The 15,883-nt window shown below is 54.8% G+C and overlaps 1 protein-coding gene and 1 long non-coding RNA gene across 2 annotated transcripts in view; one reads left to right on the forward strand and one right to left on the reverse strand.

The window, feature by feature from the left end:
• ADGRA2 (adhesion G protein-coupled receptor A2) overlaps positions 1–15,883 on the reverse strand; it is a 40,859-nt gene that overhangs the window by 6,081 nt on the left and 18,895 nt on the right. The window contains exons 3-13 of the mRNA XM_053578402.1: positions 7,281–7,352; positions 6,943–7,014; positions 6,711–6,782; positions 6,313–6,476; positions 5,422–5,635; positions 4,572–4,736; positions 3,757–3,955; positions 3,158–3,307; positions 2,882–3,043; positions 2,035–2,259; positions 1,690–1,903 (exon numbers count right to left, since the gene is read on the reverse strand). Of these exons, the coding sequence (XP_053434377.1) occupies positions 1,690–1,903; positions 2,035–2,259; positions 2,882–3,043; positions 3,158–3,307; positions 3,757–3,955; positions 4,572–4,736; positions 5,422–5,635; positions 6,313–6,476; positions 6,711–6,782; positions 6,943–7,014; positions 7,281–7,352 (1,709 nt within the window). The remainder of the gene's footprint in view (positions 1–1,689; positions 1,904–2,034; positions 2,260–2,881; positions 3,044–3,157; positions 3,308–3,756; positions 3,956–4,571; positions 4,737–5,421; positions 5,636–6,312; positions 6,477–6,710; positions 6,783–6,942; positions 7,015–7,280; positions 7,353–15,883) is intronic.
• LOC128576332 (uncharacterized) lies at positions 7,837–10,623 on the forward strand. The gene is made up of 2 exons (XR_008377348.1): positions 7,837–9,021; positions 9,846–10,623. It is a non-coding gene; the product is annotated as an uncharacterized LOC128576332 (long non-coding RNA).

The raw sequence follows: 15,883 nt of genomic DNA on the forward strand, positions 1-15,883 counted from the left end.
GCTATCCAGACCCCAAACCACCCTCTTCTCCTCACACTCCATCAGCCCACACGGCTGTCACATGGGACTTTCATCCTTGCTCAGCTAACTCTTACTTGCCCTTCAGGTCTTGGTTTGGGGGCAGAAGGCCTCCCTGGCCCCTCACTCAGCTGGGCCATCCCTCCCCTGTGCCAGCATGATCCCAACAACTCCTGTGGCTGCTGGCTGACACCCCGCTCACTCACAGGGACTTGGTCAACGCCTGACCTCTCTGCTGAAGTGTGTGTTCGTCATGGATAAGGAACAATGTCTGTGCGCAGGGGGGTCCCAGCCTCGCACAGTCTGGCACATACAGGGACTCAGCGCACGTTTCTGGTTGGAATGCAAGCATCTATAAGCAGGACAGGGGGAGCCAAGCTAGTGGCTGCAGTGCCTCTAGCTGTGGGAGGGAGTGGACCCTAGACAGCACGTGCGTGCTCTGATGGCGAGAAGTGCCCTGAGACTTTGGAAGGCTCTCTAATGTGTAAAGTGATGTTTTAAGGAGATGAATCCATGGCAGCATGTGGGACGGACTGCAGATGGAGAGGGTCTGGCAAACAGGTCAGGGAAGGCTATGACAGGTGAGGCACAGTGGTCAGGGATGGGGCAGGGGTCAGTTTGGTAGGAAGAACAGCAGCAGAATCCTGGATGGAGAAAAGGCAGGGTAGCTGGTCTGTGGAGAGGTGCTGCTCATGGTGGAGCCATGACAGCTGGATGGCTGAGGAGGGGCTGTCAGTGACCCATCTAGCTTCAGGTGCCAGACCCCAAGCTGGACACATTTGTTCATGTTATCCCTCCTGCCCTGACCTCCACCCTTCCTGGTGTCTGGGGAGGTCCTGATCATCCCACAAGGCCCACCAGTGTCACTCCCACTTCAGACCAGAGCTGCCTTTTTTTTTTTTTTTTTTTGAGACAGTCTTTCTTTGTCACCCTCGGTAGAGTGCTGTAGCGTCATAGCTCACAGCAACCTCCAACTCTTGGGCTCAAGCGATTGTCTTGTCTCAGCTTCCCAAGTAGCTGGGACTACAGGTGCCCACCACAACGCCCGGCTATTTTTAGAGGCAGGGTCTTGCTCTTGCTCAGGCTGGTCTCGAATCTGTGAGCTCAGACAATCCACCTGCCTTGGCCTCCCAGAGTGCTTAGGATTACAGGCGTGAGCCACCCTGCTCAGCCTCAGACCAAAGCTGTCTTATTTTTCTAGAACATTTCTCCCCCGGTTGCCCATCCTTCATTTGCTCAGTGAGATGATGGCCTCTGGGGGCAGGGACCATGACACAAGTGATTGTCCTTCCAACCCCAGAGATATCCATGCACCACAACTCGCTTCCTTGGGCCCGTGTGTGGCAATACAAGTGTGTGTGTTTGTGTGTGGCAGTGCAAGTGTGTGTGCCTTGGAGTGCATTGGAGGGAGCAGACTGAGGGTTTGTGTTCACAGCCCTCTTGAAATTTGCTCCATCTGGGATATAAAATCCAGTGTCTTCCTGAGCCTTTCCTCTTTCTGCCATCCCTTCCATATAGGGCATCTCTGTCCCATATTCCTCTGAGGGAAGGGTGAGGGACCATCATCCTCTGCCAATTCCACTGGGCCACTGGGGGCCACCGGCAAGGGAAGGACAAGATACAGAGGTGCAGGGCAGACAAGTGGGAGGCACTGGGCATCCAGCCCCTTACTGGTTCCTGCAAAGATGACAGGGGTGGCCACTCCACGCCTCTTGCCAGGCCCAGCTCCAGGGCGGGAGGTGTTGCCATGGCTGCGGAAGAGGCGGCCATTTCGGAAGATGAGTAGTTGCAGGGTGCAGTCTGGGGGAACTGGGGGGGCCAAGGCAGCCGGAAGGGATGAGAACAGGCTGGGGGGCAGCTGGATGGAGGCCAGGGCCACGCTGTTCTGGGGGGACACAAGAGCTCCTCAGACACACTGCAATCCCTGAGGGCTCTGCTGCCTTCCAGCCCCCTCTTCCTGCCTTCTCTCCCACCCCACCCCCACGGCCAGGCCCCTGCACGTCCCCCAGGGCCCACCTTGATGTGGAAGGATGACAGGGATACGTTGGGCCTCCCGGTGGTACAACGGAAGCGGAGCTGCTGATCAGTTAGGGGCTCGGGCTCGGCTGGGAGGTTCTGGCCAGGGCTGCCTGGCAGGGTGCCCGGTGCCCCTGCTTCCCTCCTCTGGAAGGCTGTGCAAGTGAGTCCCACGTAGCTGTGTGGCTTTATGAGGTAGGCCTCCAGGGCCACATTCCTCGCATTCTGGGGACAGGGATGTTGTCACTCCACTGTTTGAGGCATGGCTCTTTGGCCTGAACCTGCACCCTCCTCCTCCACGGATCTGCTCAGGCTGTGCCCCCCCCTTCACTCCTCACTGTCCTTTCAAGGGCTGGCCAGGCTGACATCTGCCTGGACTCTCCCACGTCCCTGGCCCTGGGCTTCCTCCTTTCTCTGGAGACGCTGAGCCCCGCTTGCCTGGCCATTCACTGTCAACCCGGCTGGCTGTGGAGCAGACTCCATGTCTGGCCCTTTACACTGCCCAGTACTTAGCACATAGAAGATGCTCTTCTGTGACTTAGACTGGAGCGGTCACCTCCTCTCAGGGAATGCCCATTACTGCCACCAGGCTCCCCTGTGCCCCCTCTGCCCCTTTCAGCCTTCCTCCTGTGCATTCTGTCAGGCAAGCCCCCCAGCTCATCTCCCCATTCTCGATTCTTGCATGGCCTCCCTGGGATCATGGCCCACTCTGGGATCACTGGCCCCTCTCCTTTGCATTGCCCCCCAACAACTCTGAAGTGGACCACATGGCTCAGAGCTAGCTGGGGCATGGCAGTGTGTGCCTGACCGGAGATGATGAGGGCTCTCCCACTCCAGACCCCATTACCACAGAGATGTGCTGGGCGTGAGGGCTGAGGGCAGCTCCCCCAATGCGCTCCAGGGCACCCACGATACGGCTGCAGGCCTTGTCCTCGCGCTGGGCCAGCCACAGCAGGTGCTCAGCCACCAGCATCAGGTTGCTGGCCATATCCACCATCACCTCTGCCAGCTGGTGGGTGATGGGAAGTCACCAGGGGCAGGCGTGGGCTGGGAACCCAGGGGCTGGGGTGGGAGAGAGGTTTCAGCCAATGAGGGGATTTCCCGGGGTCCAGTTAAATCTCACCTCTTTGATCTGGTCAACATAACCCAAAAACTTCTGTATCATCTGGGCCACATAAACTACATCCATCGTATCTGAAAAGCTGGCAGCCTCGGCTGTGTAAACGCGCAGCTGGTGGGCCAGGGTCAGCGCGTTGGATGCATTGATGGGCATCTGCAGCATTCGGAGAAGAAAGGGGCATGGCACCTTGTTCATTCCACCCCAACCACCCCTGGGGCCCTGTCCTCTGTACTGTTACTTAGGGCAACAGTGCCTGGGGAGAGACTAGCCTATCTGCTAGTCTAAGAAAGCTAGGAGGGCCTAGGAGACCAGTACCAGCACAGCCCTGGCCTGAGGACAGTGGGGCTCTACCTTTGTGTGCTGGGAGGCAAAGAGGCATGGGGTGGCCGGAGGTGTTAACGAAGGCCTGGTTCCCGTCCCCACTGTGGCCTTGGTGGATCTGAGTCCCTTGGGAGGGGAAAGCCAGTGGAGAGCAAGGGAGACAGGTACCAGCCCCTCACTGTGCACGCCCAGGGGGCAGAGGCATAGCCAAGCAGCCCGAGGGCGGCTGTCCTTGGGGGGGAGGGGGAGGTGCGTCTTCCCTTCCCTGCCCCTCTCCTCACCAACACGAAGGTGTAGAGCACCCTGGTGATGTCGTTGGTGTACAGGCAGTGGGAATAGTCCCCTGGCTCCCAGCGGCCAGCTCGGTCACACCGGCGGGAGGCTCGGGTGCCTGGAGCACCCCCACTCAGGGGCACTGAGGTAAACGGATACTGCAGGCAGGACTGGTAGGCTGTGATGCCAGCCAGAGTTCGAGGCCACCTGGGGGCAGAGGCAGGAAGTTGCTAATGACTCAGGAGCCTTAGACCAAGGGCTCTCCCCTGATGTCAGACCATGACATGAGACTTCTTTGGGGCATGGGGAAAGACCAAGGAGGGGGTGCAGGCCAGCCTTGGTGGGGGGTCCTAGTTCGACCTTCCATCTCTTGTTTTGGTTCTGACAGTGCTATCACAGCTGATGGGGGTGGGATTCAGAGTTTTAAGCTCCAAGTTCTGCCACTTATTTGCTCTGGCCTTAAACAAGTCACTTATCCACACATACCTCAGGATTCTCAGCTGTAAAGTGCGCGGAGCGATACCTGCCCCGCCTAACAGAGAGGGTCACTGGGATAGTAGAGTGTGTTGCTCCTAGCAGGCGAGCTTTTGCAAGTTGTTAACGTAGAAAGCAAACAAAAGCCTTTTTGTGCTATGAAGCGCAAGTTAGACGGTGATTTTATATATAAGGATAAGGCCTCTCTAAATGATACAGCAGGACTTTGGGCTGAAAGACAACAAGAAGTGTTTTCTCCATCTTTAGGACTTAGTCAAGATAGCGGGTGGGGAGACCTGGGTGCTCTAGTGGTGCACGGGCAGAGTGGGGTGGATGGATTTCACTGAACCTGAAGTCCCCGCGGTTGTTGGCCACGCGTTCTGCAGGGCAGTAGGAGGCTGAGGTCTCCAGCACCACAATCTCCACCTTCTTGCTGGCGTTGCCCTGGATGGTGGACACGGAGCACTCCCACTCGCCTGAGGCCCACACGCCGATATGAGACAGGGTCAGCTCGCTGTGGGAGCAGGCAGGTGCCATGAGGCACTCTGGGGCCAGCTGGGCACCTCTCTCAACATTGTCTGGGCCAGTGTCCTGCGGGTCCCTCCTTCTTCAGTGGAGTGAGAGGTACAAGTGTACCTTCCTTTTGTTCTGATAGCCTTGTATTGTTTATTTGAGCCTAAATTCCCCCAGCTTTACCGTGGATGGGCTAATACCCTTCTAGGCCCACTACAGACATTAAATAGGTGAGAGCCACTGTATACATTGTAAACGTACTACAGAAAGGACAGATTATCATCATTTTTTCCTATGAGGTATTCAATCTCTACTCTTGATTGCAGTGTTTCTCAACCTTTTTTACATCACAGCACACTTGAACCTATAGTTAAACTTCAGCGGCACACCTACATTATGTTGATAAAAAAAAAAAGTAACAAAAAGAATCTACTTAGTGTGCTTTGAATTTCTTTTGAAAATAATTTAATGGCCTTTAAACTTTTTCGCAGCATACTTAGGATCCTCTCACGCCTCACCAGTGTGCCACAGCACATGGGTTGAAAATCACTGATCTATTCAGACCATTTATGACTTAATCCAAGAATTCTAGAAACCATACACACATTTTCCATGAACATGTCTGGGCACAGCTCTTCCGATGAGGGTGCTCTGTGCCCTCGCTGGGGAGGGCGGCAGGACAGTACCTGGTGATGAAGGTGCAGTCGTGGACCAGGCTGTCTGCCAGCAGCACTCCCGCCTGCTCATCACCCTCCACAGCGGCCCGGTTGTGGTACCAGCGGATGCGAGTGTCGTTGCCCAGGTAGCTGGCAGAGCACTGGAAGGGCAGCCGGTCACCCTGGAACACCACTTGGCGCAGGGATGGGATGAGGTGGTGGGTGTGCAGCTCCAGGGCCCCCTCTGTGGGGAAGACACCAGCAGTGAGGCCTGAGTGCACACACATGATGGGAACCCTGTGGGGTGGGCTGGGCGCTCTCTGGCTTTGGCCTGCTCCAGATGGGAGGGAAAAGGGATGGAAAGAAACTTTCTAGGCTTGGCACCCATAGCTCAGCGGTTAGGGTGCTGGCCACACACACTGGAGCTGGTGGGTTCAAACCCAGCCCACGCCTGCTAAACAATTACAATACAAAAAAAATAGCTGGGCGTTGTGGCAGGCACCTGCAGTCCCAGCTACTTGGGAGGCTGAGGCACACAGAATTGCATTAGCCTAATAGTTTGAGGTTGCTGTGAGCTGTGAAGCCATAGCATTCTACCAAAGGTGACAAAGTGAGACTCTGTCTCAAAAAAAAAAAAAAAAAAAAAAGGAAGGAAGGAAGGGACGGAGGGAGGGAGGAAGGAAGGAAGGAAGGGAAAGTTTCCAGAGACTAGGGGCAAAGAAGGGGAGCAGGGGGGCCTTTTTATCCTGAGAGGTAGGGCCAGATGAAAACACACAAGTAGCCCCAAGGAAGCTTAGTGAAGCTGATGGAGGATGGACGGCAGTGGCCCCACGGGGAAGAGCACACCTTGGAGACCAGGCCCAGTGCACAGGGCTGAGGGTGCAGGCAGGGCCCGGGCAGGTGAGCCTGGTGAGGACTCACCACAGCGCAGCTGGGCCTCCTGGAGGCTGCCCAGGGCCTGGGTGTGCAGTGCACGGGGGTAGGCACAGAGTGTGTGTTCCGACAGCTGCAGGGAGTGGTTCTGGGCCCAGGGCAACAGCCAGCGAAGGTGGCAGTCACAGGTCAAGAACTCTGTGCCGAAGTCCCTGTGGGTGGAAGAGGGTCAAGGAGCAGAGCAGAGGAGGTATGGACACACAGGGTGGGGATGAGGCCCCAGGAGGAGATGGCTCCAGAGGGCTGTAACCTTTCACCCTCGGCAATCATGGGGAGGCACAGGGTGGCCACCCAGCTGGCCAGGGTGGTAACAGTGCTGTGTGCCTTCCCTCCTGGGCACAGGAAGGGAGCCTGTCAGGGTCTCTGGGCTGGGAACAGATACTCACACAACCTTAAGGGCTGGCAGCTCATCAAAGACCCCTGGCTGCAGACTGGAGAAGATGTTTCCAGATATGTTTCTGCAGGGGGCAGGGAACAGTGAGATGGGGCCTAGAGGTCTCCCTGGGCCAGAGGAGGTGGTGGGAAAGATGCAGGGAACTGTGAGGGTTTGGAGCCGCCTCCTTCCTCCCACGCCCTGTTCCTCTTGCCTCTGCTCCCAACTTCCCACCCGGCACTCACAGTCGGAGAAGCCTGGGGAGGCCTTGGAAGGTCTCAGAGGTGAGGCAGCCAATCCGGTTGTTGGAGAGATCTCTAGAGAGACACGCACAACCTTAGCCAGCCAGCTATGTGGTAGCTCATGGATCCGCTTGTGAGGGGCACACATGTGGGGCTGGGGCATGTGTGTACAGCCGGGCTAGAGATGCCTGCTCTCTCGACCCCAGTCAAGTTCTGAGGTACGGGGTGGGGGATGAGAGGGAGGTGGGGGTGTGAGCAGGAGGAAGATTGTTCATAGGCTCCAGGGGACTTTCTCTGGGGTAAGGGGAGGCTGGGACTGTGGGTCAGGACGTGCCACTCACAAGCGCCTCAGCTCTCCCAGGCCCAGGAAAGCCCCGGGCTGCACCGTGCTGATGATGTTGCTCCTCAGGTCCCTGCGGGAGGCAAGTGGGGAGGCCTCACACTTCTCCCCAGGGGTCACCTGCTTCCCAGGGGCAGTGTGTCCTCATTGTCACCACAGCTGTTGGGTTTCTTTGGGGCCTGATTTCCTGCCAAGTCTCTCTGTCCCCACTGGTTAGAGAGTTTGGGTTAAGGACCCCCTCAGATACCCTGTTTCCCCGAAAATAAGACCTACTTACAGGAAAGATAAGACGTCCCCTGAAAATAAGACCTAGTGCATCTTTGGGAACAGGGTAGATCTCCTTGGCCACCATCAAGGGGTCTGGCCAGAAAAATGGCAGAGGATGGAGAAGCCAAGAGGTGGGGTCAGAAGGGCCTCGGAGTAGGAGGTGCGTGGTGAGAACAAGCTGTGGGGAGAGAACTGGACTGGGAGTCAGAGAGCTGTGTTCTGACCTCACCTGGCCTCTGAGCTGCCCTGAGGATCCCATGTGGCATCCCCAGGAGGCATCTGGGAAAAAGGTGTTCAGGCCTTTTGTAAATTGCTATCCCAAGGTAGAAACTTTCTCAAGCTTGGCCTGGGGAGGTGTGGTGAGGAAGTCAGTTGGGCGGGTGGCCAAAGACCAAAGGACTCTGCCTGTCTCCCCTCCAGGGCAGGGTGTGAGTCCCCCATCCAGCTCCTCCTCAGATGAGGAATCCTGGGGGGGGGGGGCAGGAGAGGCACAGGCTGGTTCATGGTCCTCAGCCCCACCTCTCCACCTCTTGAGCAGAAGATGGCTGTGACCCACCTGGGCTGTGAGGTGCCAAGCCCAGCCTGTGGGGTGAACTGCAGGTAGGTCCTTAAAGCAGCTTTTTTCTCTTAGTCTGATGGCCCAAACCCAGCCATGGCTGCTCTGCCCCCTTCCACACCCACCCAGGGGCAGTGCCAAAGGGATGGTTCCTGCCCGTGGGGTACTTGCCAGCTGCCTGCCTGGCCCCAGCACGCCTGACCCAGCAGGCTTCTGGGCTTCCGGGGCAGGAGGACCACTGGCCTTCCTTCTCCAGACAGCAGAGCATCTGGAGCACCTCTGTAGGCTCTCTGCTCCGGTGGCCTCCCCTGCTGTGACCCTGGCATGGAGGCTGGGGTGGGGGAGTTACTTGTGCTCTGGGTTCCACCATCCTCCCTGCAGAGGGCGGGGGGCGGGTGGGGAGACTCCTGGGACAACCACAGGTCATAAGGGCCTTAGCAACAGGAAGACAGGAGACTGGTAGAGATGTCTGTGGTCAATTTGCTTTCCAAGGCCCTGCTGTCCCCAGCCCAGACGGACATAGGGGACTCTTGCTCTGCCTGCCAGAGCCTCAGGGTCACTTCTGGGTTATAGTTAGGAGGGGGTTAACTGAGCTAGCTCTGCACTGGGAGGAGAGGAAACCAGTGTTCAGGACAGGAGGTGCCATCCCACCAGGGGGCCTGTTTGTGCACAGTCCAGCTGGGTACAGAAACACCCCGCCCAGCCCTTCTCACAGCCAGGGGTCCTCCCACCTCAGTTCCCTCTCATAGGAAGGACTCAAAGGACTCCATGGCCTCCCCCACCCTGTATCCCCTTGAGAAAGAAGTCAGGTCGTCAGAAGGGGCCAGCTGCCCAGAGGGGAACTCCATCCTGTACACACGGGGAGGGTGCAAGCAGCAGAGCCTCGGTACCCGCTGCACCAAGAGGGAGATGATGCAGGGTGAGCGTCCCTGCAGCCTGCCCAGGGCTGCCCTTCCTGCCTGGGCCCCGTCCTCCCAGCCTGCCCCTCTGATGTTGCTCTAGCATGTGCCCCGGCCCCTGTCGGGCTCTGGCTCCCACCCCCACGCAGGAGACAGGCAGAGGGAAACACATTCCTCATTGTGTCACTTCCCTTCATGGGCTGCCAAGGGGCTCAGGCTGCAGCCCCCCTTCCTCTGTGCTCACTTGTGTTTATTCTCATTTCCTCCCCGGGCCCCTCAAAAGCCCCCGCCGCCTGCCCCACTGATGCTCTACAGATGGGAGTGAGGCTGCACTCGGCCCAGCCGCTTCCTGCCCTAGATTTCCTACAGCAGAGCAATGCTGGGCCTCTCTGAGAGGGGAGCTTCTACCAAGTGTTGGCATCCCCTCTCCCTTGTATTGCGCCTGCCTGGAGAGTGGCTTCGGGGGTGACCAAGGCAGCCCCTTGAAGCTCCCTTGAGAGTGGGAGGGTGCTCTCCTCCTCCACCTCCACCAGCTGAGGGCTGATTTCCTTCTGTGCGTGAGGCCGCCAAGGCCTCCTGGTCCCTCTCAGTAAGGGAGCAGCTCTGGGGCCGCAGCCTTCTGAGGGGCAGGAGGGAATGCTGCCATGGAACTTGGATGTTGTTTGGACCTGCAAGCCAGCTGTCCCAAACCTTTCTTGTCAGCACATCCGTTTGGAAGTCTGAAGAAGGCCTCCCACCCTAGGAAAACACGCTGTCCCAACATTGTGCCTATGATTTCACAGGGGTGTAGAACCCGTATTAAGAGGCTTTCAGGATTGTTTAATTTCTTCCTTTCATTTCTTAGGTGAAGTTACAAGGCTAAAATAGCTCATCTGAGGACGCACAGATGTTTCTATCATGTGGAAGTGCCCACTCCCTGTCTCCTCCATAGAGTCTGGTTCTTAGAACCTAAAAAGATGGTGTGTATTGACAGTGCTCCCCCCGCCCCTCCACCTGCTGCCCCACCTGGAGCAGGCTCCCTTGACTCCAGGCCACCCCTCTGTGTATCTCCGTTGATGTGCAGGAGTAGGACTCCCCACGCCACTGAGGCAGAAGTAGAGGGAGGATTCCTGGGAGCAAATCACGCCCTAAGTTGTTCTTAGGAAGACAGAAGCTGAGTGTGTAAGAGGGAGCCCCAGCAAGGAAAGAAGATTGAGAAGGGAATAAATAACGAACACAAGTTCAGAAAAAGCAAAGGGGGATGGAGTTGGAAAAAAGACTGATAAGTTGGACTTCATAAAAACCGAAAACTTTTGCACTTTAAAGGAAACTATCAAGAAAGTGAAAGACAACCATAGGATGAGAGAAAATACTTGCAAATTCCATATCGGATAAAGGACATCTATCTGGAATGTATAAAAATCTTTTACAGCTCAAAAATACAAATACAAATATAACCCAGATGAAAAAAATGGACAAAGGATTTGAATAGACATTTCTTCCAAGAAGACATATAGGCTGGGTGTTGGCTCATACCTATAATCCCAGAACTTGGGGAGGCCGAAGTGGGAGGATCACTTGAGCTCAGGATTTCAAGACCAGCCTGAGCAAGACCCCCTTCTCTACAGAAACAAACCCAGAAAGCTTAGCCAGGTGTGGGTGTGCGTGCTACAGGACTAGCTATTTGGAGGAATGAGGCAGGAGGATCACTTGAGCCCAGGAGTTTGAGGTTGCTGTGAGCTTGTCGGCACTCTAGTAAGGGCGACAGTGAGACTATTTAAAAAAAAAAAACAAAAAAAAACGGGCCTTGGCACCTGTGTCTCAAGTGGCTAAGGCGCCAGCCACATACACCTGAGCTGGCAGGTTCAAATCCAGCCCAGGCCACCAAACAACAATGACGGCTGCAACCAAAAAATAGCCGGGCGTTGTGGTGGGTGCCTGTAGTCCCAGCTACTTGGGAGGCGGAGGCAGGAGAATTGCTTGAGCCCAGGAGTTGGAGGTTGCTATGAGCTATGATGCCATGGCACTCCACCCAGGACGACAGCTTGAGGCTCTGTCTCAAAAAACAAACAAAAAAACCCCGCTAGGTGTGGTGGCTCACGCCTGTAGTCCTAGCACTCTGGGAGGTGGAGGCAGGTGCTTGAGCTCATGAGTTTGAGACCAGCCTGAGCAAAAGCAAGACTCCGTCTATACTAAAAATAGAAAAACTGAGGCAAGAGGATCACTTGAGCCCAAGATTTGGAGGGTGCTGTGAGCTACAACACCACAGCACTCTACCCAGGGTGACAGCTTCAGACTCAGTCTCAAAGAAAAATATACACATGATTGTTACACACATAAAAAGATACTTAGCATCACTTAGCAATAAGAGAAATGGAAATCAAACTCACGTGAGACCCCACTGTACACCTCGCAGACAACTATTATATAAATGACAGGCAACAGCAAGTGTTCACGAGGATGTGGGACAATTGGAATCTTCGTACAGTATTGGTAGGAATGTAAAATTGTACAGCCACTTTCAAAAACAGTTTGGCAATTAAAAGTTACCATATAATCCTTAATTACACTCTAGGTATGTATCCCAGAGAAATGAACGTACATTTACAAGAACCTGTGAGTGTTTCAGCGGCATTATGCATAATGGCCAAAAAGCAGAAGACACCCCAGTGTCCACCAGCCCAGAGAAGAGATGCTCAGATGGTATATTCATGCAATGGAATATTATTTGGCCATAAAAAGGAATGTGCTAGGTGCTAACACGTGGATGAAACTTGAAAACATCCTGCTGAGTGAAATAAGCCAGTTATGAAAGATGACATATTGTATGATTCCATTTATACGAAATGTCCAGAGCAGGCAAATCTATAGACAAAAGCAGATCAGTGATTGCTCAGGGCTGGAGAACAGGGAGTGATGGCTAATGATTCCAGGGAGTGACTGCTGATGATTCCAGGTTTCTTTTGGGGATGATGAAAATGTTCTAAAATTAGATTATGGTGATGATTACACAGTTCTATAAAATATACCAAAAACCCTTGGACTGTGCAATTTCAAAAGGGGAACTTTTATGGTGTGTAAATTATATCTCACTAGAGCTGTTAAGAGTGTGTGAGTTTTTATGATTTGTGTGTGTGTGTGCCCACATTCAGGCAGGGTGGGGCAGCAGAAAGTTGGCTTCCTCTGGCCCCCACAGACCTCCCTGCTTGTGGGTTTGAAAAACCAAATTATAGGTTTGGAAGCCACAGAGAAGCTTTCCCTGGGCCCTACAAGACTTCCAGGGTTCGTTAGAAAGTGAGGGCTGGCTGAGAAATAGACCAGAACATCCCTGAAGGTAGAGTGGTTGTCTAAGGGAGGAGAGAGAGAGGGTCTAGTGGCTGCGCCCCCCTGTCCCCCCGCCAGGAATTCACATGGTCCCAGCCTCTCTGCCACCTTGTCCCCCAAGGCCCCTCTTGTCTCTGATATCAACCAATAGGTATTTATTGAGCATGTAGCCTATGCCAAGAGTTGGGGCCACCTCAGGAAAGCCCCTGAACCCATCAGCCTCTGCACCCGCCTCCCCGGCCTCAGCCTCTCCATGGCATTCCTCCCCAGCACTGCTGGGATGGGAAGGAGAGACAGAGGCCTCAGGCCTCACCCTTGGCCCCACCCCCCGATTAATGGAAACCACCTGGTGTGAGAGGGCTTTACACTCCACTCTCAGGCCCCACTTGCCACCATTCCCATGAGCATCTGCTTCTAATGAGTGCCTCAGCACCCCTGCATACCAGCCCCCTGGGCTCATTAATCTCATTAGGCAATGACAAATCATCCTGGGGCCTGCGAGGCTCCTCCACCCCCTCCGCCCCCAGGTCCCTTCCTGTAGCCGTGCACAGCCTCTGAGGGCCTGTTTCACAGACTCACACACTCAAATGCACACGCATGCACACCAAGTCCTGTTCCCTGGGCCTTCTCCAGGGGCCAGCTTGGTTCCTGGCTTAGGGTCATCTCGTTGCAACTGTGACACCTCAGTGCACCAAAAGCCTTCCAGGGGCCTGCTCCCCACTGTATGTGCTTGGTGGGGGACCTGGACAGTGAAGCAGAGACTCAGGAATGAGTCATCAAGTATTTTGGACACTTAACATTTCAGCTATGTAATAGCCTGCCAAGGCTGCGGGACTCTGGACACATCTATGCCAGTGACAGATGACCAGGTTAGCATCTCGCAACTTGGGAACTGCTGTTTGCTGAAAGTTCACGGGCTCTGTACAGATTAACTCATCCATCATTATAACAACTTGTCATTGCCCCATTTTCTAGGTAAGAAACCTGAGGCTAGGAGACGCACCCAGGAGGTAAATGAAAGAGGGGTTTCAATCCTGGGCCTCTTTTTACATCAGACTAGTGTTCAGGCTCGTCCATCAGCTCCTCCCTGCCCCAGAAATCTTTTCTGCGGGAAACAGACACCCTTGGCCATGCTGAGAGGTGATGGGACAGAGAGGAGGGCTCAGAGTCAGGGCCTCACACCCACCTGGGCCTGCCATACACTCCCTGGGCTGGCCAGGTCCATCACACATGGGTAACAGAGGCAATCCCCCATCTCCATTCCTACCTCCAGACTCTCTGGACCCTGAGTCCTCCTATAAGAACATCTCAGATACATCCCATGAGGTGTCCACTGTGTACTCCCCCTGCTATGCTGTCTTCACCTCCTTGGCCTCAGAGTCCTACATAGCAGAACAGGCATCATGCAGGTCCCTGGACTCCTGGCCAGCAAGGTGACCCCCCCACCCATTTAAACACAACCCATTCTGTTGGCACACAGAGGCCACGTGGGCACTTGCTAGAGCAGCCTGGACCTTCCACACCAGCTGTTGACAGGCCCCAAACCCTCCCACGGGACTTACTGTATAGAGACCGCAGGACGTTCAGTAGCCATGGCCTCTGCTGCCCAAGCCAAGATATCTGAATCTACCAGGACAGACAGATCAGTGTTTCCTGAGCACCAACTATGTGCCAGGCCATGGTGCTGCATTTGTGATGAATAGGCCCTCAGTCTGGGGGTCATCCTATCCTCTGGCTCCTAACCCTGGATGAGCATGAGAATCGCCTGTATGCCATGTAAAAAATTCCCAGGCCCTCCAGCCCTGTTGAATTAGAAACTCCAGGAGTGGGGTGGCGCCTGTGGCTCAAGGAGTAGGGCGCCAGTCCCATATGCCAGAGGTGGTGGGTTCAAACCCAGCCCCGGCCAAAAAAAAAAAAAAAAAACCAAAAAAAAAAAAAAAAAAAAAAAAAGAAACTCCAGGAGTGGGGTCCCAGGTCCATATTACACAGGGGCTCTGTCCCCACTGTAGGACAGTGGTTAGATGGTGAGTTTTATGTCAGCTTGGCCAGGCTCCAGCACTGAGAGACTTAGTTGAACACCAATCTCAATGCTGCTGCGGCAGCATTTTGCAGATGTGCTGGACATGGTCAGTAAAGCACAGCACCCGCCCAGTGTGCGATGAAGCCTCAGGAGCAAGCACTGAGGTTTCCTGGAGAGGAACTTCTATCTGCAGACTGTGGCATCAGCTTCTGCTGGATTTTCTAGCCTGCTGGCCTGCCCTGCAAGAATTTGGATTTGCCAGTCCCCACAGTCATGGCAGCCAATTCCTTTCATTAAAGAATATCTTTATATGTTAACATATATTTATATAAAGTGGTGCTGGAACGAGCCCAGCCCCTACAAAGGCACTGTCCTGTCCTGACATGCACAGCACGCAGCACAGCTGCCTGAGGGCCCCTCCTTGCAGAGCCTGGCCCCATCTGCTTCCCAGCTGCAGCACTATGGGCCATCACACACTATCCACAGATCACAGAATGTTAGATCCACAAGGTACCTTCCAAATCACACCATTCCCCCCATCTTTTTTTGCAATGAGGAAACTAAAGGCCCAGGCCTGGCACTGGCCCTGCATCACCCTGACCTGTCTCCTAAGACTTCCCCCTTGCTCCGCCCACTCACACTGTCCTTCTGTCTCTCAAATGCACCAGGCACTTCCTGGATCCAAGGGCCTTCCCAGAGCCTGCTCCCTCCATCCCTTCCACCTTGGTGCTGTCCTCTTACTTCCTACAACCTCCCTCTGCCTGGTTTTCTTTGCTGCACTTATGTCTCCTGACACAGCACAAGCCTATTTGCCGTTTCCTAGGTCCCTCAGTAGAGATGAGAGCCCCGAGGGCAGGTGCCTGGTCCAGTCTCTTGTCCAGAATGGAGCCTGGTGTGTGGAGGGGCTTAACAAACACCTGTGAAATGAATGGATGAAGCCTTCGATGTGGAACCCCCACTCTGGAGCACATTATCACGCCCCTTCTCTCCCCCTGTCACACACCTCAGCCTCGTCAGATGCCATCCTGCATTAGTCTCTTATGACCCTCCCATTTCTCTGATTGCCTGCTGCGCCTTGAATGCACTGCGGCGTGGTCTCCTGTGTCCCTGGGCCTGGGGACAGCAGCTGACACAGTACCTCTGCATGGGTGGGAAGGAGAAGGCCATCATTTCATACTCACCAGAAAATGCACTCTTATAAGACTGTGGGGTGAGAAGGGGGTAGAGGAGGAAGAAGGGAAGATGCTAATGAGGCCACCAGAGGCTCTGAGCTCTCCTGCTAAGGCACAGCCACTGTAGGAGGCACCTGGATCTCAAGGGGGAGGGGCTGGGCTGGAAAGGCAGCCAGGTTAGTGTTCCTCCAAAAGACCCTGCAAAGAGCACCTGAGAGGGGGCCTCAAAGCTCCTGGACGTTCAGCTGCCTTCCCTCTTTGTTGGCACCAAGGAGACTTTAAAATAGCAGCTTGATGGCTTCCCATTCTCCTTGTCAGGACCACTGTGTCTGTGAGCTGCACAGCAGGTAGATGGCCAGAGGCACCTTGTCTCTATTGCCATCCTCC

This window comes from Nycticebus coucang, chromosome 24 (genome assembly GCF_027406575.1).
Source record: "Nycticebus coucang isolate mNycCou1 chromosome 24, mNycCou1.pri, whole genome shotgun sequence".
Classification (NCBI taxonomy): Eukaryota; Metazoa; Chordata; class Mammalia; order Primates; family Lorisidae; genus Nycticebus; species Nycticebus coucang.